This window comes from Capra hircus, chromosome 7, assembly GCF_001704415.2.
Source record: "Capra hircus breed San Clemente chromosome 7, ASM170441v1, whole genome shotgun sequence".
In the NCBI taxonomy this organism is placed as follows: domain Eukaryota; kingdom Metazoa; phylum Chordata; class Mammalia; order Artiodactyla; family Bovidae; genus Capra; species Capra hircus.
In genome coordinates, this window is record NC_030814.1 from 58,945,039 (window position 1) to 58,970,925 (window position 25,887).

General features: G+C 47.9%; 1 protein-coding gene across 2 annotated transcripts in view; it reads left to right on the plus strand.

The window, feature by feature from the left end:
- HBEGF (heparin binding EGF like growth factor) overlaps window positions 1–22,239 on the plus strand; it is a 31,263-nt gene extending 9,024 nt beyond the window's left edge. The window contains exons 1-7 of one of the 2 annotated variants that reach the window (XM_018050290.1): window positions 9,258–9,765; window positions 9,861–10,619; window positions 10,819–10,992; window positions 13,838–14,015; window positions 19,306–19,461; window positions 20,286–20,376; window positions 20,782–22,239. In XM_018050290.1, coding sequence (XP_017905779.1) covers window positions 10,574–10,619; window positions 10,819–10,992; window positions 13,838–14,015; window positions 19,306–19,461; window positions 20,286–20,358 — 627 coding nt within the window. In that variant the 5' untranslated portion in view covers window positions 9,258–9,765; window positions 9,861–10,573 and the 3' untranslated portion in view covers window positions 20,359–20,376; window positions 20,782–22,239. Of the gene's footprint in view, window positions 1–9,257; window positions 9,766–9,860; window positions 10,620–10,818; window positions 10,993–13,837; window positions 14,016–19,305; window positions 19,462–20,285; window positions 20,377–20,781 lie in introns of those variants that run through there. The other variant, XM_018050289.1, reaches the window with a different exon arrangement.

A 25,887-nucleotide genomic window follows, 5' to 3' on the forward strand; every position in this document is an offset into this window, starting at 1 on the left:
AAAAAACAGAAAATATTCTTAAGATTAAAACTAAAATAAATTTTCAAATGCCCATGCCTCCTAATTTTACTCACACCACAAATTTGAGGTGTATTTCATTATCCTTATTTTATTGTAAAGACACTGAAGCTCAGAAAGGAAAGCACTTTGCCATAGTCATTAAACTTATAAATGAGGAGCCATGATTGAATGCATACTATTGCCTCCAGGAGCTGTGGGGCAGCAGACAGGCCTATGAGTCATACCAACCCAGAGCAGACTGGAATGAACAGCCACTGGTGGTTTCTGAACACTCGTTATGTTCCAGTCACTGCCTGAACACCTTGCAGGTTATCTCAGTGAGTCTTTGTAGTAGCCCTTTGAGATAGCTAACATTCTCATTTCTGGTGAGGAAGCAGATGAGGCTCAGAGAGGTACCTTGCTCAAGATCAAAGCTAGGATCTGATTGGCTCAGGGTTTAAAAAGCCGTCAGTTGCATGCCTCAACTTAAGCTTCAAATCCTCCTTGCTGAGGGATTCAGACAAGATGCAGAGTGTGTGTGGAGGGAGGGTCTCTCCAGCTGGAGTTCTGGGCTTCTCTCATCCTGGAGCTGGGGTGCCCTTCTCTGACCCCACCTTGACCCCAGATCACCAACATCCAGTCAAGACTTGGAGCGTACCCTAACAGCTGGAGTCTGCTTCCACTTCTCACAATACCCAGACTCCATCTGGAGTGGAAGAGTGAGAGCCTATGAAGGGAAATCGTGTTAGTCACTTTAGTCATGTCCGATTCTTTGCAACGCCATGGACTATAGCCCGCCAGGCTCCTCTGTCCGTGGGATTTTCCAGACAAGAATACTGGATTGGGTTGCCATTTCCTTCTCTGGGGGATCCTCCCAACCCAGAGATTGAACCCGGGTCTCCTGCATTGCAGGCAGATTCTTTACCTCTGAACCACTTGAAAGAAAGAAGCAGAGGCAAAAGAGCAAAACCGTCTGAGCCTAAATTGCTTTACCGGGTGCCTCTGACCCAAACTGCCAGGCCCAGGAAGTGTTGGAAAGGTAACTGCAGGTATGTGATTGTTGAGTTTCAGAGTAATTACTTATGCTCCCCTTACTTCCAGAAAAAGTTTAGACAGCAAGAGACATAGAAACAAGTATTTAAAGAATGATTAAAGAGCCCCGTAATGAAATGAAATTGGAGAAGAAAGAAAGAATTGTCCTCAAAATGCTGAATAGGGGTAATTGCTGTAATTGAGCATCAAAGCTTAACTGTGAGCTTCCTGGCGGTGGATGCAAAAAAGGAATATATGAATTCTACACTTGCATTGTCTCATAAGAGGAAGTACTTCTACCAGATACCAGATGAGCCAAACTTCCTAACAATGAGCTACAAGATAATTTATTGTACTTCATTCAGGCACTGGCCAGGGGCCTTATATGTAGTAATATCTAGAACAGTGCTTTTACAAAGGATACAGATATTCATATCCATGTGAATATGTCTTATGTTAGTGGTTCTCAACCCTCTCTGAATCAGTATTTCCTTTTTTTATTACAAATATATTAACAACACTTTAATATTCTGAAATGAAGTTAACAATAATATCCTATCTGCACACTTTTCTCTTTAAAGAAAGTCAATACCCAGGACATCTCTGGCTGTCCAGCAGCTATAACTCCACACTCTCAGTACAGGTTGTATGGGTTCCATCCCTTGTTGAGGAACTAAGATCCCATGTGGTGTGCCATGTGGTGTGCTCTAAAGCATTAAAATATATATGTGTGCGTATGTGTATATGTGTATATATATATATATATATATATATATATAGTCAATGCCCTAATTAATATAAAAGTGGTGATTAAAAATATGATATTTAAATATCAAATGCTTGGCCACAACTGCTCTAGAAATCTCAGTGAAGTAGGCCGTTACTTGCACCTACATAGACTTGTCTTGAATGTGACAACTAGAAATATGAATATAGGTTTGTTGTTCGGTAACTCAAATACCACCAAAATTAATAATTCATGCTTAATTTCATTCCTGGAAAGCAGTACAAAAACCACTTTTGTGTTTTAAAAAATATTTGCTTATTTATTTGGCCTTGCTGCAGGTCCTAGCTGCAGCCAGTTAGATCTTCAGTTGCAGTGTGTGACCTCTTAGCTGCAGAAGTTCTCCAACCAGGGATCAGACTCAAGCCTCTTGCATTGGGAGCACAGAGTTCCAGCCACACCACCACCAGGGAAGTCCCTCTTTTTGTGTTTATGAATTAGGGATCTAGGTTCAAGTAATTGTAATTAAGAGTTTTACCCATATGAGTGTCTGGTGGGACACTCAACAGCAGTGTGGAATGGGCGGCAATTTTTTCCTCCATAAATTGTTTATTGACACGTCCAGCCAAGTCACCTTTACAAACAACCCATCAAGAATCTTAAATGTCACTGAAGCATCCTCCAATTCCCAGGGGCAATTCTTTTTTTTTCCATCTCCCAAACTCCTTTTATTAGAAAACTACTGGAGAATGTCCTCTACCAAAAAATAGGGGTTTGAATCAAATACATACAGACGTGGGGGTCCAGGGTTCAGAAGATCCAACACAAGACAGGATCAGAAGGAATCCTGAGGGTGACAGTAACAGGGAACCAGGCTAAGAGAACACTGAACCCACATTGTTAGAGAACTTTAGGAGTGATTTCTTCAAGAAGACAAACTTAACACAACCCTCAATGAACCTGAAGATTTTGAGAAAAGATTTACATAACTGAGGAAGTGTTTGAATTTGAATTACTACTAAGTACATAGAAAATTAAATCAATATAAAAATGCCAGAAAATAATTTCACTCCAGGGAAAACAAAATGCACTGGAAAAGACAAAGTAATCATAGTATGCTATATGGTCTGCTGCTGCTGCTGCTGCGCTTCAGTTGTGTCCGACTCTGTGCGACCCCATAGACGGCAGCCCACCAGGCTCCCCCGTCCCGTCCCTGGGATTCTCCAGGCAAGAACACTGGAGTGGGTTGCCATTTCCTTCTCCAATGCGTAAAAGTGAAAAGTGAAAGTGAAGTTGCTCAGTCGTGTCCGACCCTCAGCGACCCCATGGACTGCAGCCCACCAGGCTCCTCCATCCATGGGATTTTCCAGGCAAGAGTACTGGTGTGGGGTGCCATTGCCTTCTCCACAAGAGGCAGTTCTTAATAGTGTGAGCCCAACAGCTTTCCCTCACAAATAAATGCCTGCTGCTGTTGCTAAGTCGCTTCAGTCGTGTCCGACTCTGTGCAACCCCATAGATAGCAGCCTACCAGGCTCCCCAGTCCCTGGGATTCTCCAGGCAAGAACACTGGAGTGGGTTGCCATTTCCTTCTCCAATGCATGAAAGTGAAAAGTGAAAGTGAAGTCGCTCAGTTGTGTCCAGCTCCTAGCGACCCCATGGACTGCAGCCTACCAGGCTCCTCCGTCCATGGGATTTTCCAGGCAAGAGTACTGGAGTGGGTTGCCATTGCCTTCTGCGAATAAATGCCTGAGGATTCCTCAATTGGTGACAATGAAAACTTTCCCACAGATTTCTAAAATGTCCCCTAGGAGTTAGTACCTCTTCCTTTGTGAATCATTGTCTTAGATCAGTCCTAAGTTATAAAAAAGAACAAATGGGACTTCCTTGGTGGTCCAGTGGTTAGGACTCTGTGCTTCCACTTCAAGGGGCATGGGCCCAATCCCTGGTTAAGGAACTAAGATCCTGCAAGCCACTAGGCACAGCCCCCAAAATGAAATAAAAAAAAAAAAAAAGGCAAATGGATGTTGTTAGATTGCAGCTCTCTGTGACCAAATTTCTTTCTTTCTTTTTTTAAAATTATTATTTATTTTTGGCTGTGCTGGGTCTTCACTGCCACAGGGGCTTTTCTCTAGATGTAGCAAGCAAGGGCTGCTCTCTAGTTTCAGTGCTTAGGTTTCTCACTGCTGTGGTTTCCCTTGTTGAGGAGCATGGGCTTTAGGGCACACGGGCTTCAGTAGTTGTAGCTCATGGGCTCTAGAGCACAGGTTCAATAGCTGTGGCTCACGAACTTAGTTGCTCCGAGGCATGTGAGAATTTCCTGGATCAGAGATTAGAACCCATGTCCCCTGCATTGACAGGCAGATTCTTTACTCTTGAGCCGCTAGGGAAGCCCTGACCACATTTCTAAAGGGAATGAAACTTGCACATTCCTGGTACAGGACGTGATGTGACCTTGTTCCAAGACTGAGCTCCAGAGATGTTAATAGTAGTTCTGACCTATTCATATAGTGCTTTCCCTTTTGCCAAGCACTTTCAGAGATGCTATCTCCTTCAACTGTCAAGAGCCCCCTAAGAAGATTGTTATTCTTTCCCCATCAGAAGACAAAGTTGAGGCACAAAGAGAAGGGCTATCACATAGAAAGCTTATCACACCTAGTAGATCAGGCACTGTATATCATCATAGAACTGTCTCGGCAAGCCTTTTCACAGCAACATGACTGCAAACAGTCCACAATGGACATCACTCGCCAGTGCCTGAATACAGAACAATTGTTTCAAAGTTTCATTTTACATAGAGGAACCTGAGGCTTGAGTAGGGAGGCAGGTTGTGTGATGCACAAGAATCACATAGCCGTCTATGCTAGGGGATGACTGAAGGGGTAAAGTCCTGGGACTGGAAATTTAAATCTCTTGAAGTCACAGAAATGGGCCCAGAAATGGAGGAGGATGGCCTGGAATCCAGGCCTTCGCCAAGCACATCATAAATCCCTTTCCTCAACATCTTCTGTGGATGACAGGGGTTCCAGACATCCTCTAACCTCCCCCTTCATCCATCCCTTCTTTCATCCTATTCAAAGGATCTTGACTCCAGGCCATCAGACAGCAGAGCCTCTCCAGCCCCTGGGGATGCAGGAAGCATCATCTGGCACTTCCTCTAGGGGCCCCCAGTCAACATAGGAGGTGCAAGGGGACTTCAAAGGGTGGGTCTGAGTTCAAATCCAGTTGCACCCCCAAAACTGCTGGATCAACTGGCTCTGATGGGGAAAGAGATATGGATGAGAGAAATCACACTGGGATAGGAGCAGTGACCCCTTACCCTGAGCTTCCAAATGTGGGTAACTGGGCTCATGGCCACCTGGTGATAGAAGTATCCTCCATGGAGGAACCCCTCCCTTATCAGTCTCCCCAGCCAGCTGAACACTGGGTCCACTTAGCACTCACTTCTCTGGGTCAGAATAGAAGGAGAAGGCAGCTGTATCCCTTCCCCACGGGACACATGTTGTGAGTCAGGACTGCTTTCTTGGGTGGAGATTTCTGAAACTCTGAGTGGCCTTGCAGAGCCACTGTCTCATTGGTAATTATGGCATCTCCCAGCAGAGAGGGACCACTTCGGCTGAGGATGAGTGGTCCAGATTAGAGCAGCACCTTACTAAACTCCCACTGGAAGGAAGGGAGGGGAGAATGAAGGAAGAAAGGAAGGAAGGGAGGAAGGAAGAAAGTACCTGCTCTTAACTGCAGCTGTCACCAAGTCAGCACCTACAATGGCCCAGGCATCATATTCTTCTATTATTATTGCCCCCATTTTTCAGATGAACAAACTGTAGATCAGAGAAATTGACTAACACGTCCAAAGTTAGAAAGCTAGAAAAATAGCAGAACCCAAATTTGAATCCATGGCAGTCTGGCTCCAGAGAGGGTACCCATTTCGTTAACTGCCCTGCTGCTCTTACCTAGGCCTCCTTCCAGTCTGTGAGGCAGAGATTCTTACCACCTCCCCCAGTACAGATGGAGCACTGAGCCTCAGCGAAGCTGAGGACGTTACTGTCCGTAGAGGCAGAGGAAGGGCGGCCATCGTCTCATGCATTTGCTTGTTCAGAGTAGCGCTGAACCTTAAGAGCACAGGCCCAGAAGAAAGAGAGGAATTCTAACTGAGTCTGAGATTCTTGATAACTGGCTGGCCTTGGGGTGTTACTCACCTGTTTTTAGCTTTACCCCTTTAAAATAGGGGGGAGTATCTATTCTTAGGGCCGTTGTGAAGATCATGCAAGATTATGAACGCATGGCAATTGTCATTACTTAAAGCTCGACTGTCTCTGCCCCAGAGGTTCAGATTTTCCTCAGATGCTTAATTCGTTACCCTAGTTAATTATGTAGACCAGTGCTTCAAACCCTAGTTGATGTCAGAATTACATGCTCAATATGTAAATACTCGGGCCCCACCCCAGGAAGTTTTGAATTAGGAGGACTGGGATGAGGCTTGGACCTCTTTATCTTAAATAAATTCTCAGATAATTCTGATGCACAGCCAGGTGTGGGAGCAACAGTTGACCTGCATAGACATCTCAGCCACATTTGGGGAAGGGACTCAGGTGGGTCCCTTCCCCACGTCTCCTTCTCCACTTTCTTGTCACCACCAGTACCTCCTCCCCACTGGCTCACAAGTGCTCTTCCCAAATGTAGGTCTGTGTGGCCTAGCAGAGAGTCAGTGACACAGAGGATCCCATGAAGCCTGCCTTTCCAGTGGCCTGGTAACCCAGCACAGAGCTGGGAAGCAGGATGCCAGGGTTTCTGCTGTGGATTTGCCCCCATGGGACTCACTGGTGGCTCAGGGCCAGCAGGTTTCCAAGCCTCAGTTGCCCATTGTCCATCACTAGATAGTCAGGGAAAGCAGAGTGGCCTGTCTGCTTCCTCAGGAGTGTGCCCTTGGTGCTTGAATGCCAGAGAGCATGAGGAGGCCTGGGTGGAGAAAGGGGAGGAGGTGAAAGAATCTTTTATAACTGTGCTTTCCCACTGACATCGCCTTTGATGCTCACAGAGATAGGGAATAAAATCCAGGATCTACCTGGGGCTTGGGGGCTTCCCTGGTGGCTCAGTGGTAAAGAATTTGCCTGCCAATGCAGGAGAGGACCCCTGGAGAAGGAAATGGAAACCTACTCCAGTATTCTTGCCTGGACAGAGGAGTATTATGGTGGGCTACAGTTCAAAGGCTTTCAAAGAGAGTCAGACATGACTTAGCAAATAATAACAACAACCTGGGGCCTATAACATCCTCTGTTATCTGTCCTTGGTCTTTGCTTTAATGTTATCTAACCCTCCCTCCTTTCTGGCCTTCTTGCTGTTCCCCTGAGTGCTCCAGGCTTGTTTCTACCTCAAAGTCTTTGCCCGAGTTGCTCTGCTTAGAATACTTCAGCAGTAGCTCAGATGGTAAAGCGTCTGCCCACAATGCGGGAGACCGGGATTCGATCCCTGAGTCAGAAGATCCCCTGGAGAAGGAAAATGGCAACCCACTCCAGTACTCTTGCCTGGAAAATTCCATGGACTGAGGAGCCTGATAGGCTGCAGTCCACGGGGGTCGCAACGAGTCGGACACAACTGAACAACTTCACTTTCACTTTCAGCAGTGGATCATCACAAGTCTGGTTCCTTCTGTTATTCAAGCATCAGCTTCCAGGTCACAGGCTCAGAAAGACCTTTGCTAATCAGTCACCAAATCTAAAGTGTTGTTCTGAACACTGGGACATAGCATCCTAGAGTATATCATTAAAAGCTAACTTTCATCTTCGTGTTTGTCATCATAGGATCTATTTTCCTTTTTAATGTATTTAATGTGTTGCCCGTCTCCCCCTGCTGTAGAATGTGAGCTCCATAATAGCACATCCTTGGCTGTCTTATTTACTGCTGTCTCTTAGTGCCTGAAAAGTGTTCAGTGATTGTTTGTGGAATAAATGAGTTAATGATATTGCCCCAGAATGAACTGTGACTCCTTTTTCTATTTTTTAAATATAATATAATTTATTTTTGGCTCTGCTGGGTTCGCTGTTGTGCAGGCTTTTCACTGCGGGCTTCTCTTGTTGAGGAGCACAGGCGCTATGCACCCAGACTTCAGTAGTTGCAACTCCCAGGCTCTAGAGCACAGGCTCAAGAGTTGTGGCTCTTGGGCTTGGTTGCTTTGTGGCATGTGGGATCTTCCCGAACCAGGGATTGAACCTGCATCTCCTACGTTGGCAGGCAGATTCTTTACCACTGAGTCACCAGGGAAGCCCCTCCTTTTTCTATTTTTGAAAATTAATTTATTTATTGGCTGAGCTGGGTCTTTGCTGCGTGTGGGCTTTCTCTGATTGTGATGAGTGGAGGCTACTCTCTTGTTGGGTAGCATAGGCTCTAGCCCACAAGCTTCAGTAGTTGGGTCTCGGGGGCTCAATAGTTGTGGCACACAGGCTTAGTCGCTCCGCAGCATGTGGGATCTTCTGGGACCAGGGACCGAACCTGTATCCCTTGCATTGGCGGGTGGATTCTTAACCACGGGACCACCAGGTAAGTCCATGATTTCTTTTTCAGATTAGAGGACACTCAAAGTTCTGAGAGAAGTGACTATCCCCAAACCATTCCAGGCCTTTTGAATTCTTTCTCCATGTCCTTCCTGTAAAAACTGGCTGACACACAAATGTAGCTGGGGTGAGGCTCACAGGTGTGATGAAAACTTGGAGTTGCCCCATGAATGGACTACGACTGATGCGAGGGTGAGAAGGCGGAAGGACAGAGCGTGTGAGAGGCAGGCTGAGACAGGAGAGCAGGGTGTGGCCCTGGCAGGGGCAGGGGGAGGGGTGACCTGGCTGTGTGTCAGGAAGTGTTTCCCCCCACCCTCCCCTGGGGAGAGCCCTAACCCTGGGGTAGTTATGTTGTGGGGAAGCAGGTTGTCAGGCAGCTGTTGAGGGAGAACAAAGGTGTGGCCTGGGTGGTGACTGTCTACTGAGGTCCGAGGCCCGATACTGATCACCCAAAGGAACAATCCCACAGTGGCACTTGGCCAAATAGGCAATAGGTAAGCTTCCTTCTAAAACCAGCCCAACCACACATGAAGCCTCAGACCTGTGGGGAAGGGAGAGAAAAGAAGTCTCTAAGGAAATGCAATGGTCAATGTAGAATGCTTAGTAATAATAACGATAATAATATCGCACATTTACTAGAACATGTCTGTTCCCTTGATCAATCTTCAAGAAGCTCTCTATAAAGTAGGCATTATTATTTTTGTTATTCCCATTTGAGAGACGTGGAAACTGAGACTCAGTGAGATTAAACATCTTGTCCAAGGTCACACAGTAAGAAGCCAAGTCAGGATTCCAGTTTAAGTCTATAGTGATTCCAGGGCATTGTGGAAACCTAAACCTGGGGAGAGTTGCTATGGGCAAGTTAAGAAGGCAGAGCCCCATGGACTCCTGCAGAATTATGGATGGGGAGGGAGAGTGGAACAGGCTGTGTATAAATAGCAGGCCTGTTTTTATCCCTACACATGGGCTGAAGCAGGCAAGCAGCTCTATCTGGCACAATCTGAGGGCTCTGAATGCCAACCCAGCCTTGTGTCATATAACTCCCGCCCCAGCATGTCCCTGGGAGCTGAAATGCCTACTGAGAGAGTTATTTCTTTGGGTCAGGACATTGACTCCAGAGGACTTCTGTAAAAATACATAGATTGGAAGAGAAACACATCAGTCTCCTGGCACCTGTTGAAGGTGGCAACCTAGGCCAGCCAGCTGGGTCCTGTGGGAGGGGGCTCAGCTTTTCTGTTGAAGAAGATGGCATTCAAAGACAAAGAAAAGTATGAGGCTTTTTCACAGCCTGTGTTTCTTCAATCCCAGAAGCCTGGGAATTATAATCCAGAGTTCAAAAATCCTAAAGGAGACTATGTCATCTGGGACAAAGATGGAAAGAAGCCACTCTGGTGGATGAAAGAATACTAACTTTCTTTGCTTTTTCTGGGTTGATACCAGATGACTGCAGCTGCAACTCTGGTAACCTTAGGCTTACGACACTTGCTGGCATTCATGTGTTTAATTTTTAAGTGATAAATGAATTAATTATTATTTGCTCCTTGATTTGTGGGTAGGCAAAGAAGCAGGTTTCTGAAACTCAGAAGAAGACATGGGCGGAGATCTCTGGTTTAGAGCACGGATAACCAGAGGGACCAGGCCTGGAAGAGAAGAAAGAACGAGGGGTGTCCAAGGGCGAAGCGCAGCTCAGCGGTCACAAGGCTGCCGCGGCGGACCAGCATTTGGGGAAAGGTAGGAACTGGTCCCCGCCACCTGCCGGTCAGCAGCCCTACCCACAGACAGGCCGCGGCTACACTGGCCTAGTCCCAAAATATGTGAGCGCCGCCCCTTTCTCCCGCCCCCTTTCCCCGCCGCGCCCGCGGGGTCGGGGGCTGAGCGGTCGGCGCCTGGAGCCCGGCCGGCATCCCAGAGCGGGAGGGGGGAAGGGGCCGCGGGGGGCGGGGCGGAGCCTCGGCGCCTCCCGGAGCCTTATTCCAGGCTGCACGCCGAGAAGCGCTCAGTCGACCCAGGGAGCTGCGCGCGGCAAGCAGCTGGCTCTGTTGCTTGAGGCACCAGGGCTCGGGCGGTCGGACAGACGGAGTGAATAGAGAGACGCCCAGCGGCCGGGAGCTCCGCGCAAATCCCAGGCAGGCTTGCACCCAGAGGCCAGCAGCCGACCGTGCTCGCCGGGATCTCCAGAGATTCTCTCGCCCGGCTCCCGTGCCAGCGTCCGGTGGCCGCCGCCCCCCAAAGTGATTGCTGCCTCGCCTCCTCCGCCGAGTCCAGGACCATGAAGCTGCTGCCGTCGGTGGTGCTGAAGCTCTTTCTTGCTGCAGGTAAGCGGGCTGCCGCCGCTCCCGGGGGTCTGGGGGGATGGGGACTCTCTGCTGGGGGCACGAGGGAAGATCGCTGCAGCGTCCCCGGCGTGAGCCACTTGGTGGGGCCCGTGCTCCCTGGCTGGCGGGAGCCGGCCGCGGTGCATGGCTACGGGGGTCTGGGCTGGGGGTCTGAGGCGGCCTCGCCCCTTTCCCGCAGTGCTTTCGGCGTTGGTGACTGGCGAGAGCCTGGAGCGGCTTCGGAGAGGCCTGGCTGCTGGAACCAGCAATCTGGACTCCCCTACTCAATCTACGGACCAGCTGCTGCCCGCGGGAGGTGGCCAAGGCCGGGAAGTCCTGGACTTGGAAGAGGCAAACCTGGACCTTTTCAGAGGTGGGTGTGGGGGCTGCCCATCCTCGGACCCTGGTGATCAGTTGAACTATCATAGAATCTGGTATTTATGCCGATTGGGCACACCTGTGGTTTGGGGCTTTTCAAGAGAGGACTTCAAGGAAAAGCCTCTTGGCCTGACAAGCTCCCTGGGGGATCCTAGAATGTAGGTCTTGTTGTCTTTCTTGCCCTCGGGTCTCACATGCCACATTGCTGCCCTTCTGCATACTTGGGGGCAAATTGAGACAGGCCAGGTGCTTGGGTTTTGTGTGTTCTTCTCTGAGGTAAGCTAGGTGACAGGAACAAGGACTGGTTGAGATGCTTTCCCTACAGTTTCTATGTAAAAATGTGCACAAGATCTAATTTCCACATTAATTGACTATTATGTATAAAATCACAGATGTGGAGATGCTAGGCACATACCAGGTGTGCAGGATTAGTCTCCATCCACCTGTCTCCAGGTTGGGGAAACAGTGGGGAATGAGGAACACTTGGTCCTGCCAGGTGAGGCCAGCACTCTTGGGGAGGCTGTGAATGGCGAGCACTGGGACCCTAGAGAGTCCAGTGTTGATATGCTGGGTGTCCACGAGTCCTTCACAAGCCTGGATACTTCCTGACCACTTGGAGACCCTGAGAAGGGCTCCAGAGGAGGAAGGGCCAGGTGGGATCCTTCAACCAGCAAAGGTGCTGTGGCCAAGTGCATACAAGCGCAGGGCAGAGTCCAGAGGCTCCAGTATTGCCTGCTTTCCTGCCCCCAGTCACCTGCAGAGATTCTTGAGGGTGGAGCTGGGGCTGAGCCCTGGAGCCCCGGAATGACTATATTTGGTTGGAAAGATACCCACCTGTTCTAACTCCGCCTGCTTCTCTGCCACGCTTCTTTTTCCTTACCCAGGGATTCCCTTAGGTGCTGTCCACGCCAAAGCTGAGGCTGGGCTCTCACCTTCCATCCTCTCACAGTAGCCCTCCAGGGGGCAGGGGTCACCCCGGCCTGAACAACCTGGATTCTCCTGGCCCTCTCCTAGGCAGGGCAGAGCTGGGCTGTGACTCACTCTCCACCCACACAGCTGCTCCTCATACCTCGCAGACCTGACTCACTGCTCCCTCTCCCCAGCAGGAGCCTGGCTGTCACCCTGTCACTCTCTCCCTCCCTTTTCTGCTTGGCTTGTTCTTCCTGCCTCAGTTTCACCACAACTGTGGTCACTAATTTCCTCGGAGCATGTGCCTCTTCTGAGTTCTGAAGGGGCCTGGGTCTGCACTGTAGGAACAGGGGACTATGGGACTATTGGCACCTGTCTCTTCTCTTTCCTCAGGTTTGCTGGGCAAAGACTATTTTTCAAGTCTAGGGATCCTGTCACCTGAAATAAGTAACTGTTACCGTTTACTAAGTGTCTCCTGTCTTCTAGTCACTTAACATGTTATTGTGAATTAATTAATCCTGCTGCAACCCTCTGAAATAGGAAAGCCTGTTCACTTTTCACCAAGAACCCCAAGGTTCAGAGAGATTAAGGGACTTGCCCAGGATCACATGACTGTAATTCGAGCACCATTCTGCTGACTTCAGAGCCCATTCATTGTCTGGTTCCTGGCTCAGCATCCCAGGTGCTCTGGGCTTGTCTGGAGGAGGACACTGCTGGGGTGTATGAGGCAGCTTAGTGTGTTGGGGAAGAGCGCTGGATATGGAGTCCAGAGACCACATTTAGGATCCCAAACCTGCATGATCTCGGTCAAGTCACTACCTTTTGGGACCTCAGGTTTTTCATCTGAAAATGGAAAGCCATATATTTTGAAGTAAATTCTACTTCCAGAATCCTAAGCCTTCAGTCTAATAATGTATGATGCTCATCCCTCTGCCAGACATGTGCCTATAGCCATAGACAGCAGGCACCTTTTCTTCTGCTGGGACAGGGGAGGGAAGACTGGCGTCAGACCCCTGGGCTGATGGGCATAACCCAAGGTCAGTCCCAGCTGGATGCCTGTGTGAGATTGTTTTTCCCCTTTGAAGCATGGAAAGAATGGAGAGAGCCGTCATTGTTCTAGTTCCTTTTGATAGTTCTTTGCTCTCCGTCTTTCTGCCTCTTGGGCACCCCATCCTAGAAAGCAATAAACAGGACATCTGGGGATAAATGTAAATGGGCCTTCGAGAAGTAGTGAACTGCAAAGAGCACCAAGCAGGGTAAATATTTTGCTTGATGTTAAATAAACAAGGCTCTTTGAAATTAGCACAATATTATAAATCAATTATATATCAATAAAAATATTTTTAAAAATTAAAAAAAAATTTTAAAGTTAAGCAGCACGTGTCTGACCAGGGATGGCCTGCTTGCTGTCCCTGAGCCGGGTTCTGGTCTGGGCTTATGGTACCCTGGTGCTAAAGGGTACCCCAGAGGGTACTGCCTGGGCATTATTATTATTTTAGAAACCTCCTTCCTCTAAAATACCATCCAAGTGCCTTCTCCAGAAGCAGTTTTTATCTCTGACTGTCTTCCTGCAAGTGGGTCACTGAGTGCAACATCAGGAAATGAGGCTGATTTAAGGCCAAAATAGAACCAAGTGGGTATGGGGGAGTAGGAGCTGAGGACAGACAGGGGTAGGAGTGAGGTCAGTGGAATTGCCCAATCAGCTGCAATTACTCAACTGAAGCTAGCATTCTTAGAATGAGGTTCTTAAAATGAGGTTGTGAAATGCCTTTGTTGGGACCCCGCCACCAGCCTCTACTTCCTCTACCACTTTTGGGTGGTCTGCCCAGACTGACTTTAGGTAGAATCGAAGTGTCCTTCCAAACACTGCTGTTCTGATTTTTTTTTTCCCTTGAGGGAGTCAAAGACTAAACGGTACTTTTCTCTTACAGCTGCTTTTTCCTCCAAGCCACAAGCTCTGGCCACACCAAGCAAGGAGGAGCGTGGGAAAAGAAAGAAGAAAGGCAAGGGGTTAGGAAAGAAGAGAAACCCATGTCTTCGGAGATACAAGGACTTCTGCATCCACGGAGAATGCAAATACGTGAAGGAGCTCCGGGTTCCAACCTGCATGTAAGTGTCCCTTCCCTGGGGCTGTTATCAGCTCACTCTGTCAGCCTAGTGGCTGTTCTGTTATCACTGTTCCTTGAATTCATAAATCCACTCAGTTTCTTCTCACCCTCTGGGAGGAAGTTGGGAGGAGGGGAAATATTTTTAGTCAGCGGAAGGGGCTCCCTCCAACATAGGATGCAATTTCCTGTGGCGTGGGTTTGTGACGCTCTTTCATCTTTGGGGGCATTTCCTGCTTGCTCAGAAATGAGCATGTGACTAGGACAGTTGACACCTGAAGGCAGGTTCTTCATCTCTGCCTCATGCCCTACTCCTGATGGGAGAAGCGAGTAGGAAACACGGCAGAGTGGGGCTCCTGGGTGGAGTGCAGCTCCTGTGGCCTCCTTTCCTAAGTCCTGCAGGTGGGTACCAGGTGCCTTTGGATGTGTGCTGTGCAGGTGTGCTCAGACAAATGTGCATGTGAGTGAGCAGATGTGGGTTAATTGTAAGGCATGGCAGGATTGTACAGAAAGCAATCACTGTGGGAGCAGGGAGAAACCCTTCTTCCTCACCCCAGCGAGGGCCAGGATGTGGGGGACGTGGTGGGTATTGACCTTTGGCCATGGGGGTGGGAGAACACTTCCTTTGTGCAGGATTAACGGAAAATAGAACCCGTCTCAGTAGGCATCACCCCCCGGTCAGACGGCACCACCCCTTCCCTGGGCAGGGGTGTGGGTGGAGGGGCCATGGGTTCCCCAGCTACTCTGCTAGGCTGAGCCCAGCAAACGGCTGCCTTGGCAGTCCCTCAGGGATGACGACACTGCCATGCTCTGCGGCAGGCATAATGTCGCCACTGTGCCCGAGACCCACACCCACATCAGGCTGCAATCATGCCCTCTTTTCTGTTGGGCTGGAGTTGCTATGGGGAGGCAGCCTCTGTGACCTAGGAGACTCTGGGCAGATCAGGAAACTACTGTGTGCACACTGCCTCCCAGCGTGGCGGGAAGGCTTGGCTGCCTGGCACTTCTGCTGCTGTGATTGGTACAGATCCTTTGATTTTTTTTTTTTTTAAAGCTTGCTTTTGCCATCTGATCTCATATAGCAGAGTTGCCCTGTATTTGGCAATAGGATCCATCACCCCTCCACACCCACAGTCACTTGTGGGTCCTCTCCTTTAATATCTGTATCAGGAACTTGGTATTGGATGAGGGTCCTTAAGAGTAACCTAAACAGTCCCCATATTATTCTTCTAGAGGTCTGGGGACAGGGCAGGGAATGTTTGTCTTAAATTTGTAAAATGGCCTCATTAACACAGGGTGGAGGCAGTGACTCTGAGGGTTGTCAAGATGGATTCAGGCCAGGAATCTGTCTGGGCTGAACTGGCCAGGGCTCTGGTGGATGGACTTCCATTGCTCAGCTGAGAACCCTTCTAAGGCTGCTCTCCTGGAGACCTGGGGTCAACCCACCACCTAAGCCCAAAGAGCCTAGGTAATGGTGTCCAGGACCAAGATGCCCCTAGGGATGGTGATGAAGACTGTGATGATGCCTTCTCTCCTTTTTCCTGGAGCTTAACAGTTTATATTTAATATGAATTGAGCCCAGCAGGTATATGTTGACCACCCACTTGGTGCCAGTTATTCTAGGGGATGGGAAAATATAGCCCTGTATTCTCAAAAACACTCTGCTGGTTAGGCAGGGCTTGCTGTCTCTACTTGAAAGATAAGGAAACTGGAGCCCGGAAGTAGGAAATGATTTGGTTTGAGATCAGCAGCTAAATAAAGTGGGTGGAAATAGGACAGGCACTCAGGTGCCTGACTTCCAGTCCAACATGCTTTTCGTGCCCCCAGGCTACACTAGGTGTTGGCTTGCTTCCTTCTTCCCCATCTGTTCTTACAGAGTTGGAGCACAGTTTTATAGAGCGCAGCTATTATACTAGAGGTCTCTTAAGGCTTTTACTAGTTGAAGAGCATGTTGAAGTCTGATGTGATGACTTTATGTCTGCTTCCAAGGGAGATTTTCAAGGGGCTGGATTCTGTGTCTTGTTTTTCTGCCTCCAGCCCTTGGTACTCAGGGCAGCAGGCAGCAAGAAGACACAGAGCTCCTGGTTTGGGAGAATGTGACATCTGGGCACCTAAATCTGGGGTCTTTTGTGGCTTCTTCTAGCCTCCAGACGCAGCAACCGCCAGCCAGGGTGTGTCTGGGCTGCCGTGGTAAGCTTGAGGCTGGCCGGCTTCCTAAACCAGCCCTCCGCAGCCATCATCCACAGGAAAACCCTTTTGTGTCACCAGCCAGAAGTTACCCTCAAAGAGCAGTTTCCTGGGGCTCCTGACAAGTTGCTGACCCAGAAACTGACTGCAAGATTTCCTGTGGCTGGAGGAAGCCTAGGGGCAGTTAGCCTGAGGAGGACTCAGGGCTGAAAGAGGGCTCTAGTTGGCCTCACTGCCCAGATGCCAAGGAGCAATAGTGAGCTCCCTTCCCCTTGACTCTGACTCTGGTACCCTTTTCCTAAGGATATGGGCAGTATCCTCTGGAATCTGATTAACTTCCACACAAGTGGGATTTGGCCTTTATTCATTGCTTTTATCCATATTATCTCATTTGATCTTCACAAAGCTCTAGTGAGGTAGGCACTTATTATTCCTGTCTTTCACATGAGAAAATCAAAGCTTAGAAACGTGACCCTCCCTTGCTCCAGATCACCTGGCTAGAAATAGTAGCAGAGCCAGTCTGAAACTCATATATGCGGAGTCCCCTCTGCCAAATGGTGCCCCTCCACCTCCTGGGACAGGCATGGAGAAATCCAACTTGGAAGATGTCTCTGGACTCTAGAGGGTTCTGTTATAATACACGTTCTGAAATGGGCCACAGACGTGGGTAGGAGGAACACGTCCCGATTTGATGGGTCGCTGGCTCTGGGCAAGAGACACGATCTTGTCACCACCCTGCGATGCTTGGAATGCCCCTCCCCTAGGGGAGCCAGGAGTTGTCTACAAAGGGAGGGGGAGGTGGGTAATATTAGGATGTTTACATTATTATCCTTTTGACTCAGGGTGGCGGAGGGGGTGGAGGGATTATGTAACTGAATTGCGGGACTCTGAGGCCAAGCTTTATTTCTATCATCTGAGTAAGTACCTGTGGGGTTTGAATGATGGGCTTGAAGTGAAAAACAGACTCAACTTCAGCTCTCCTCCCCCCAGGAAAGCACAGTCTCTGAAGTCAGCCAGATTGCTGGGTTGAATCCTGACTCGACTCTACCACTCACACACTGTGTAGTCTTAGGCAGGTTATCTAACAGAAGTCTAACCTCAGTCTTTTCATCTTTGAAATGGAGATAGTAACTCCTACTTCAGAGGGATATTTTTAAGAAGAAATGATCCTTGTAAAGCCATTAGCACAGTACTTGGCTCATAGTAAACCTATAATGTGTGCTATTAATTATTATTTATTTATCATTCAAGATACTAATAATTGAGAAATCAGAGTCAGGCAACACCCAAAATCCATCAAGCCCATCAGATGTGTGTTTCCTTGGGGTAACACTGTTCAGAATGGAAAGAATTACGAATTTGGAATTTGGCCCTTCTGCTCTCTAGTTTTGAAACATTTGGCAAATTGTTTACTGTCTTCTGACCTTAATCTTAGTCTTTCAATATGTCAAAGAGGCTATCCCTGCCTACCAGGGTGTTGTCTTAGTTAAGCTAGTTGATAAGAGTAGTGTCTTATAAACTGTCAAGTGTGGTGCACAGGTGATGTTCCAGGGGTGCTCCTGAGAGCATCCTGTATGTCCCAGCAGGAATAGGGGTCATTGTCTTGCCCACCTGGGTCGATGGGACAATTGTGTGGAGAGGTTGGGCAAGGAACTGTGTGCTGTGCTGTGGGCCTGACCTACCTTTATCTTGCAATGAGATGGTTCCCTGAAACGTGCAGGAGCTGGGAGAGGAAGAGGTGCTGGGCAGGATGGCAGGGGCAACCCAGCCCCTGGGTCTGCATCGGTCTGTTCCTTGGAACTGCCTGCTACCTCTCCACAGGAAAAAGAGATGCTTTGCTCTGAGGAACCAGGTGCCTCACCTTCTCCCTAGAGGACGTGCAGTTCAGAATACAGGGCCCCACCTTCTTGGTGCTCCCTTTTGTAGCAAATGGCCTAGAGGCCATGGGCAGGCAGTGCCACTGCAGCCCTGACCAGGTATTCGTGGGTGCAAATGAGCAGCACGCTGAGCTCAGCGTCAGACTATCTGCATATGTGTTTCTGCCCTGCTGTGTGACCATGGGGAAAATTGCTCTGCCTTTCTGTGACATGGGCTCCCACCTACGTCAAAGGATCCGTGGGCTGCTCAGATAAAGAAAGGGACTTGAATGTGCCTGATCAACTGTGGGCATTTCTCAGTCTTCACAAGAGCTTCCAGGAAAAGTTTTGTGTTAGAAGAGGCTGTTGCCTGTGATTTCTTTCTTTTTCTTTCTGGCCATGCCCTGTGGCAAGGATCCTAGTTCCCTGACCAGGGATCAAATCCGCATCCCCTGCCTTGGAAGCACAGAGTCTTAGACACTGGACCGCCAGGGAAGCCCCTGATTTATTTCGCGAGTGAAAAAAGCTGAGGGGGTTGTTTCTGATGGTCTAAAATGCACTGGCAGGACAGCTGGGCAAGATGTTTTTCTTCCTTTGTTGCTTTGTCTTGGAATGATAGCTGGATGTTCAGAGGCCAAAGGCCAGAATTCAGCTTTCAAGTTGGGCCTTGCACCCAGGAGAGCTGGGAGTTAAATGAAGGAAACTTGAGAAAAACGACTCCTGGCAAAGGAACAAGGCCTATTAATAGGCTGGGCAGTGGCAGAGAGGGACTGGCTGCTGGGAGCATCGATGGGGAAGGCTGGGTTTATTTCTGGGTCAGAGTGATGAGGGGCCTCACTAGAGGGAGTGATACTGAATCCCCTCAGTTCAACCCACCAGCTCTTGTGCCTAATTCCTCTGAACTGACTGAAACAACATCTTTACACACATGTAGTTAATCAGCCATACGTGGAACCTATCTAGCCAAAACCTGCAGTCCATTCTTTTTCCCTGCCTGGAGCAGGAATCTGGGGCCAGAAAACCAAAGGGAATGAAGAAGGGGAGGGCTTGGAGTGAAGGAGGAAGGCCACAGAGCCTTTAGAGGGGCTTCCAAAGAGTCTTGTACTAAAGAAGAGTACAGGAGCAACAGGGATCACAGAGACAGAGAGGCTGAAGCTGTGAGGAGTGGGGTTTGGCTTATGTAGGCAGCCCATCACCAGGAGTGAAACCAGACCACTAACTTCATCTCTTCTTTGTTCTGTTTTGGACCAGCTGCCACCCAGGTTATCATGGAGAGAGGTGCCATGGGCTGAGCCTCCCGGTGAAAAATCGCTTATATACGTACGATCACACAACCATCCTGGTTGTGGTGGCTGTGGTGCTGTCATCCGTCTGTCTGCTGGTCATCATGGGGCTTCTCATGTTTTGGTGAGTGTTACAGGCTGTTTCTGCAAATCACTTCTATTTCTCCTCCTTTAGGATCTTTTATCTGATGGTCACATGAGCCCTCCAAACCTCCAACCCCACCCCCTACTCCCTGTACCCTCTGCCAAATCTTTGGCTAAGAGCCTGACTGACATTCCTGGGTACGGGCTCTCCAAGAGCCTGGCTTCTTTGGTATGACATATGTCCAGTGTCTAGAGCCCAGGGCCGAAGTCGCCAGGTCATAGGAGGTCCTGTGCTGGCAGGCTCTGCAGCTCTCCCATGAAGCCACATCTTCACACGGTTCTTTTTCCTGACTCTATTTTCTGTTGGCATCAGGATGTGATTTGGTCAACAGAGCATGAGTGGTGCTATTGGTATATTTTTCTAAATCTGAGGCATCTGGACCTCAGGCCACACTTCTGATCCTGCTTCTGTTCTAGATCGGAGGGACCTACTAAGCACTCTGTGCCCATTTATAAGCAGTGCAGCTCATCTGTTGTGAGACCTGGATCTAGTTACCTGTCTTTATAAGAATTGTAATCTTCCAGGGATTATAATCTCTGTTCCCCTACTTCATAAAGATGTTGTGAGGATTGTATAAATGAGATGAAAGCTCTTGGCAAATTGTGGCCTGCAATTAAGAGACAGGCATCCTTTGGATATGGGCATTTGGACCTTTGGGCAGAGGTCTGTTGACCCACCATGTCCTCTGGGTTTTTCCAAGTGTGAAGAGAACCACTGGGCCAGAATCTTTTAGGAGGGCCAGCTCTGGGACTCACACCCTGTTACAGCAGGCAGAACTTGCTCACAAAACTTATCTTCCTCAGGTACCACAGGAGAGGAGGTTATGACGTGGAAAATGAAGAGAAAGTGAAGTTGGGCATGACTACGTCCCACTGAGAGGAACCTGCGCTCAAGGTAATGATCCATCATTTGCCCCGTGGTACCATCACCGCCTTTCCTGGATCTAGGAAGTGATCCAGGCATGCTGGATTCTTTTCTAGGCATTCTTCTCTTGACCTAGGAGTTAGGGGCCAGGCTACCGTGGAGTGAGGGACCCATTGCGGAATTGTTTTCAAAAAGGTTGTCAGTGCTACGTCTCTACTTAGGGTGAAAGTTGCCAGAGAGATACCCAAGAGAGATGCCTGAGAAGACAGCTTCTCCCATCCTCTTCTCCTCTCCTTCCCACCCCTTCCCAGAAGATCTTTCCACCTCTTGTCGTTGTTTGTTTTTAGATTTTCCACTTCTTAAAGCTGGACCTAGGAGACTCTTAAGACCTCTTAAGCTGGATCCAGCTTTAAATGCCTTCTTCTTGTACTTTAGGAATCAGCTGGGGACTGCTACCTCTGAGAAGATACAAGTTGATCACAGATTCTACAGAGGGGAAGGACTTCACAACTAGCCATGAAGATTCCTTCATCCCCAGTTGCCATCTAGATTGGGCCTCCCATAATTGCTTTGCCAAAATACCAGAGCTTTCAAGTGCCAAACAGAATATGTCCAGTGGGATCTGGGTCAGAAGAAAGCAAAAGTGAGGGACCTTCGTGTCCTCCTGATTCTCCTGCACCAAGCCCTACTTACCCCCATACGTTTGTTTGAACACTTCTCTTCTGGATTAAAAATGCCAGTTAAATTCCATATGCTCCAGGATCTTTGACTGAAAAAACAGAAGGAGAGGAAGAAAGAAAGATTTGGGGACTGGAAGAAAGTAACAAAGATTGAGAAGCCATGTACTTAAGTCACCACCAAGGGATCTGCCATTTGGACCCTCCAGCGCTGGATTTGATGGGTTAACTGTGAAATACCATAGACCTGAGAACTCTGAATTTTGGGACTTCTACCCAGATGGAAAAATAACAACTATTTTTGTTTGTTTGTTTGTTTGTAAAATGCCTCTTAAATTATATATTTATTTTATTCTATGTATGTTAATTTATTTAGTTTTTAACAATCTAACAACAATTTTTCAAGTGCCTAGACTGTTACTTTGGCAATTTCCTGGCCCTCCACCCCACATCCCCCACCATCTGGCTCAACATTAGACTCTTCTGCCGCAAACATGAGATGGCTCTGTGATCCATCTGTAGTCATCCATTGTCTGTCCACATTTCTGAAGATCTTCCATGATCAGAGTGCCACAGGGGGAGTTCTGTATGGTCAGGATGTAGGAATTAACTTTGTCAGATCCACTCTGTGAGTTGGACTGCAGTCTTGCCTAGGCGATTGTGTCTACCGTTTGTGTTTTGAAAGCCCGCGGTGCTGATGTCAAGATGTAACAGATATCAGTGTTATCCTGTGTCCTCTCCCTGCCCGATCCCAGAAGAGGTTGGGCTTCCATGCCTCCAGCTTTCCTGGCCCCTCACTCTCCGTGGGCCCAGGTCCACAGAGTGGGAACTCACTGTCCCTTGTGTCAAGACATTTCTTTTACTCCTGCCATTCTTCTGGTGCTACTCCATGCAGGGGTCAATGCAGCAGGGCGAAGGTATTCGCAAAGAAAAAGGCTGAGGAGGAACAGGAAACAGTGGAGCTGACTGTTCTTAGTAATTGATAACCTACCAATTGCTACAGAGAAGGATGGAGGTGAGGAGGGCTTTTGTGTAATCCCACCCACCTCACCCAAACTACAAAGGTATGCTGTCATGGTCCCTTCTGGAAGTTTCTGGTGCCATTACTGAACTGTTACAAACCTGTATTTCCAAACTTGTATTTCTAAAACTGTATTTCCAAACTTGGTTCATATTTATACTTTGCAATTCAAATAAAGATAACCCTTACTCTGTAGCCTTCTGTCTGCTTGTTTTAACTGGGAAGTGGTTTAATGTAGGTATTTGCTAAGCCCTGACTCTCTGGTGGGCTCTGCACCCGGTCTGTTTATGTATACTATCTCAGTATCCCCAACAATCCTGTGTAGGAGCTACTGTTGTCCCATTTTTCCAAAATCAGAAACTGAGGCTTGGAAAGTCTATGTAACTCGCCTGAGGATACCTAGTTGGTAAGCGACAGAGCTGCAACTAGTAATCTGACTTTTATTTGTCTTAATACTTACATGATAGCATATCTGAGGCAAGAGAGAACAGACTTTCACAAAGGAAAGGTTGTAACCAAGAAAGACATCTACCTGTTCAGTCAGCAGACTTTGGCCTCAGGGCCTGACCTGCTATGCTGTCTGTGCAAGCAGGCCTTGCTCCTGGTGGAAACAGGCACGTTTGACTCCTCTCTCGTGCTCTGCTGCTGCTAAGTCACTTCAGTCGTGTCTGACTCTGTGCGACCCCATAGACGGCAGCCCACCAGGCTCTGCCATCCCTGGGATTCTCCAGGCAAGAACACTGGAGTGGGTTGCCATTTCCTTCTCCAATGCATGAAAGTGAAAAGTGAAAGGGAAGTCGCTCAGTCATGTCCAACTCTTCATGACCCCATGGACTGCAGCATACCAGGCTCCTCTGTCCATGGGATTTTCCAGGCAAGAGTACTGGAGTGGGGTGCCATTGCCTTCTCCATCTCTCGTGCTCTACGTTCCGTCTATCATCCATCAGCCAATCTTGTCAGACCTACCTTTTGGATATATGCTGAGTGCAGCCATTTCTTATCACTGCCACCATCATCACCTCAGTCAAATTTCACCATCATCTCTCACCCAGACTTTTTTGACTTTTTTTTTTTAACTTTTGATTTTGTCTCACCACTTGTGGGGATCTTAGTTCCCTGACCAGGAGTTGAACCTGTGCCTTCAGCAGTGAAAGTGTGGAGTCCTAACTATTGAACCACCAGGGAATTCTCTCTTACCCAGACTCTTGTGATGGCTCCTTTCTTCCTCCTTACTCCCATATAGCCCATTTCCAATGTAAAACTCAGTGATCATTTAAAACATAATCCAGATCTTGTTTGCCTTGCAGGCCTTTCTCGACCACCCTGTTACACAACAGCACATTCCTTCCCAGCCCACTCTTGCTCTCCTTGTTATTCTGCCTTGTTTTTTTTCTCCACTGCCCTCATCACCACTAACATATACTTATTTGTTTTTGTCTATCTCTTCCTACTAGAATGCTAGCTCCATGTAGTTTGGGGTGTGGACATTGCTCCAATCCCAGATTGTAAAACAGTGTAATTGAGTTGTTCAGTTCAGTCGCTCAGTCATGTCCGACTCTTTGCGACCCCATGAATCACAGCACACCAGGCCTCCCTGTCCATCACCACCTCCCGGAGTTCACTCAGACTCACGTCCATCGAGTCAATGATGCCATCCAGCCATCTCATCCTCTGTCATCCCCTTCTCCTCCTGCCCCCAATCCCTCCCAGCATCAGAGTCTTTTCTAATGAGTCAACTCTTTGCATGAGGTGGCCAAAGTACTAGAGTTTCAGCTTTAGCATCATTCCTTCCAATGAACACCCAGGACTGATCTCCTTTAGAACGAACTAGTTGGATCTCCTGGCAGTCCAAGGGACTCTCAGGAGTCTTCTCCAACACCACAGTTCAAAAGCATCAATTCTTCAGCACTCAGCTTTCTTCACAGTCCAACTCTCACATCCATACATGACCACTGGAAAACCCATAGCCTTGACTAGACAGACCTTTGTTGGCAAAGTAATGTCTCTGCTTTTCAATATGCTATCTAGATTGGTCATAACTTTTCTTCCAAGGAGTAAGTGTCTTTTAATTTCATGGCTGCAGTCACCATCTGCAATGATTTTGGAGGCCAAAAAAATAAAGTCTGACACTGTTTCCATATCTATTTCCCATGAAGTGATGGGACCAGATGCCATGAGTTGTAGGCACACAATATTTATTATGTGGATAAGTGAACACAAGAGATGACTAAAATCCAAGGCCAGCAAATGGACAGAAATGGGATGCAGTACTGCCCTGGAAGTGTGGTTGGGTTTAAAGAAGGGTCTTTGTTGGGGAGGATGGATGGGGATGACAGGGTGAATGGAATTTGGGGCAGGTCATGGTGCCCTCGATAGACTGGAGGCAGAGATCTATTGGGAGGCCATGGAACAAGAGCTAATGAATGCCCCCTCCTCATCCTCTTCTCTTAGAGAGTTGTGACACTGTGAAGTTTCTCTAGGAGCCCACACAGAGATCTTATGTCTCTCTGAATATCCAGAACTGAACACATGCACATCTGTAACCAAGCACTTCCAGGAATATACACAAGACAAATGAGTATGTATGCTCATCCAAAGGTATGTGCAAGAATGATCTTAGCATTATTTACAATAACTTAAAACTGGAAACTACCCCATTGCTCATCAGTATTTGATGATGAATAAATACATTGTGGTATAGCTATACAATGAAATATTAAATAGCAATATGGATGAATCTCAACATACTCCAGTATTTTTGCCTGGAAAATCCCAAGGACAGAGGAGCCTGGTGGGTCACAATCTGTGGGGTCGCAGAGAGTCAGACATAACTGAGCACACAGCACCACATACTGCTGAATCAAAGAAATCAGACACAAAAGGATTCTGTGATTCCATTTATTTAAAATTTTAAAACTAATATATAGGGAAAGAAATCAGGAAAAGGATTGCTATTAGGATCTGTAATGACTGGAAGGGGACAGATAGTGATACTCCTGGTGTTCTGATAATGTTATATTCCAAGATTTAGGTACTGACTACCTAGGTGCCCCTCACTTTGAGAAAATTTATTGAGTGTGATTTGTGCAATTTTTTATAGGTACTAAACTTCAAAGATTCTTCTTTTTTTGTTTTTTCTTTTTTTGTTTAAACTTCAGATTCTTAAAACTTGGGTAGGGGACTCTTTTGCTGTTTGCATTATGCAAAGCTCTGTAAAATACCAATGTATTACTGTAGTAGTCAGAAAAAATGGTACAGATGTCAGAAGTAATTGGAGTATGAGTTACTTTGAACTCTTCATGGGGCTCCCTTTCCTGCTTCTAAGCTTCAAGCCTCTAGTCCTCACACAGGGATGGGCTTTTCTGAGCACAGCTAATGTTTCCTGTGGGCTCTGGGCTTCCTGCCTTTCAGCTGCTTTCTCCTCCTGCCCCTGCTGCTGCTGAAAGCTCTCCTCAGCATCCTCAGAGGAGGTCCCCTGGGCATCTACCTGGCTGATACAATGACTCCGGGAGCCTCTGAACCATCAGCCACTTTTCACGATTGGTCAGCAGAAGAGATTGGGCCCTCGTGAGTAAGAGAAGCATCTACCTCTTGTATATGAACTTCCCTTTCAGCAGCCTTAGAGAGACTTTATTTTATGATGTTCATAATCATTGTTATCAGGTTAATAAAGATTTAACAGTCATTGAGTGTTCACTGAACAGGGTCCGCTGGGTTAGGAGAGAAGTGCTCTGACTCTCCTGTGTTGTAGTTACTTAAGTTAAGGGGTAAAGTCAGACTGTTAACCTAATCCTTTTACCACTAGCTACATTCTTAAATGAGTTCTTGGGGCCATATTTATCT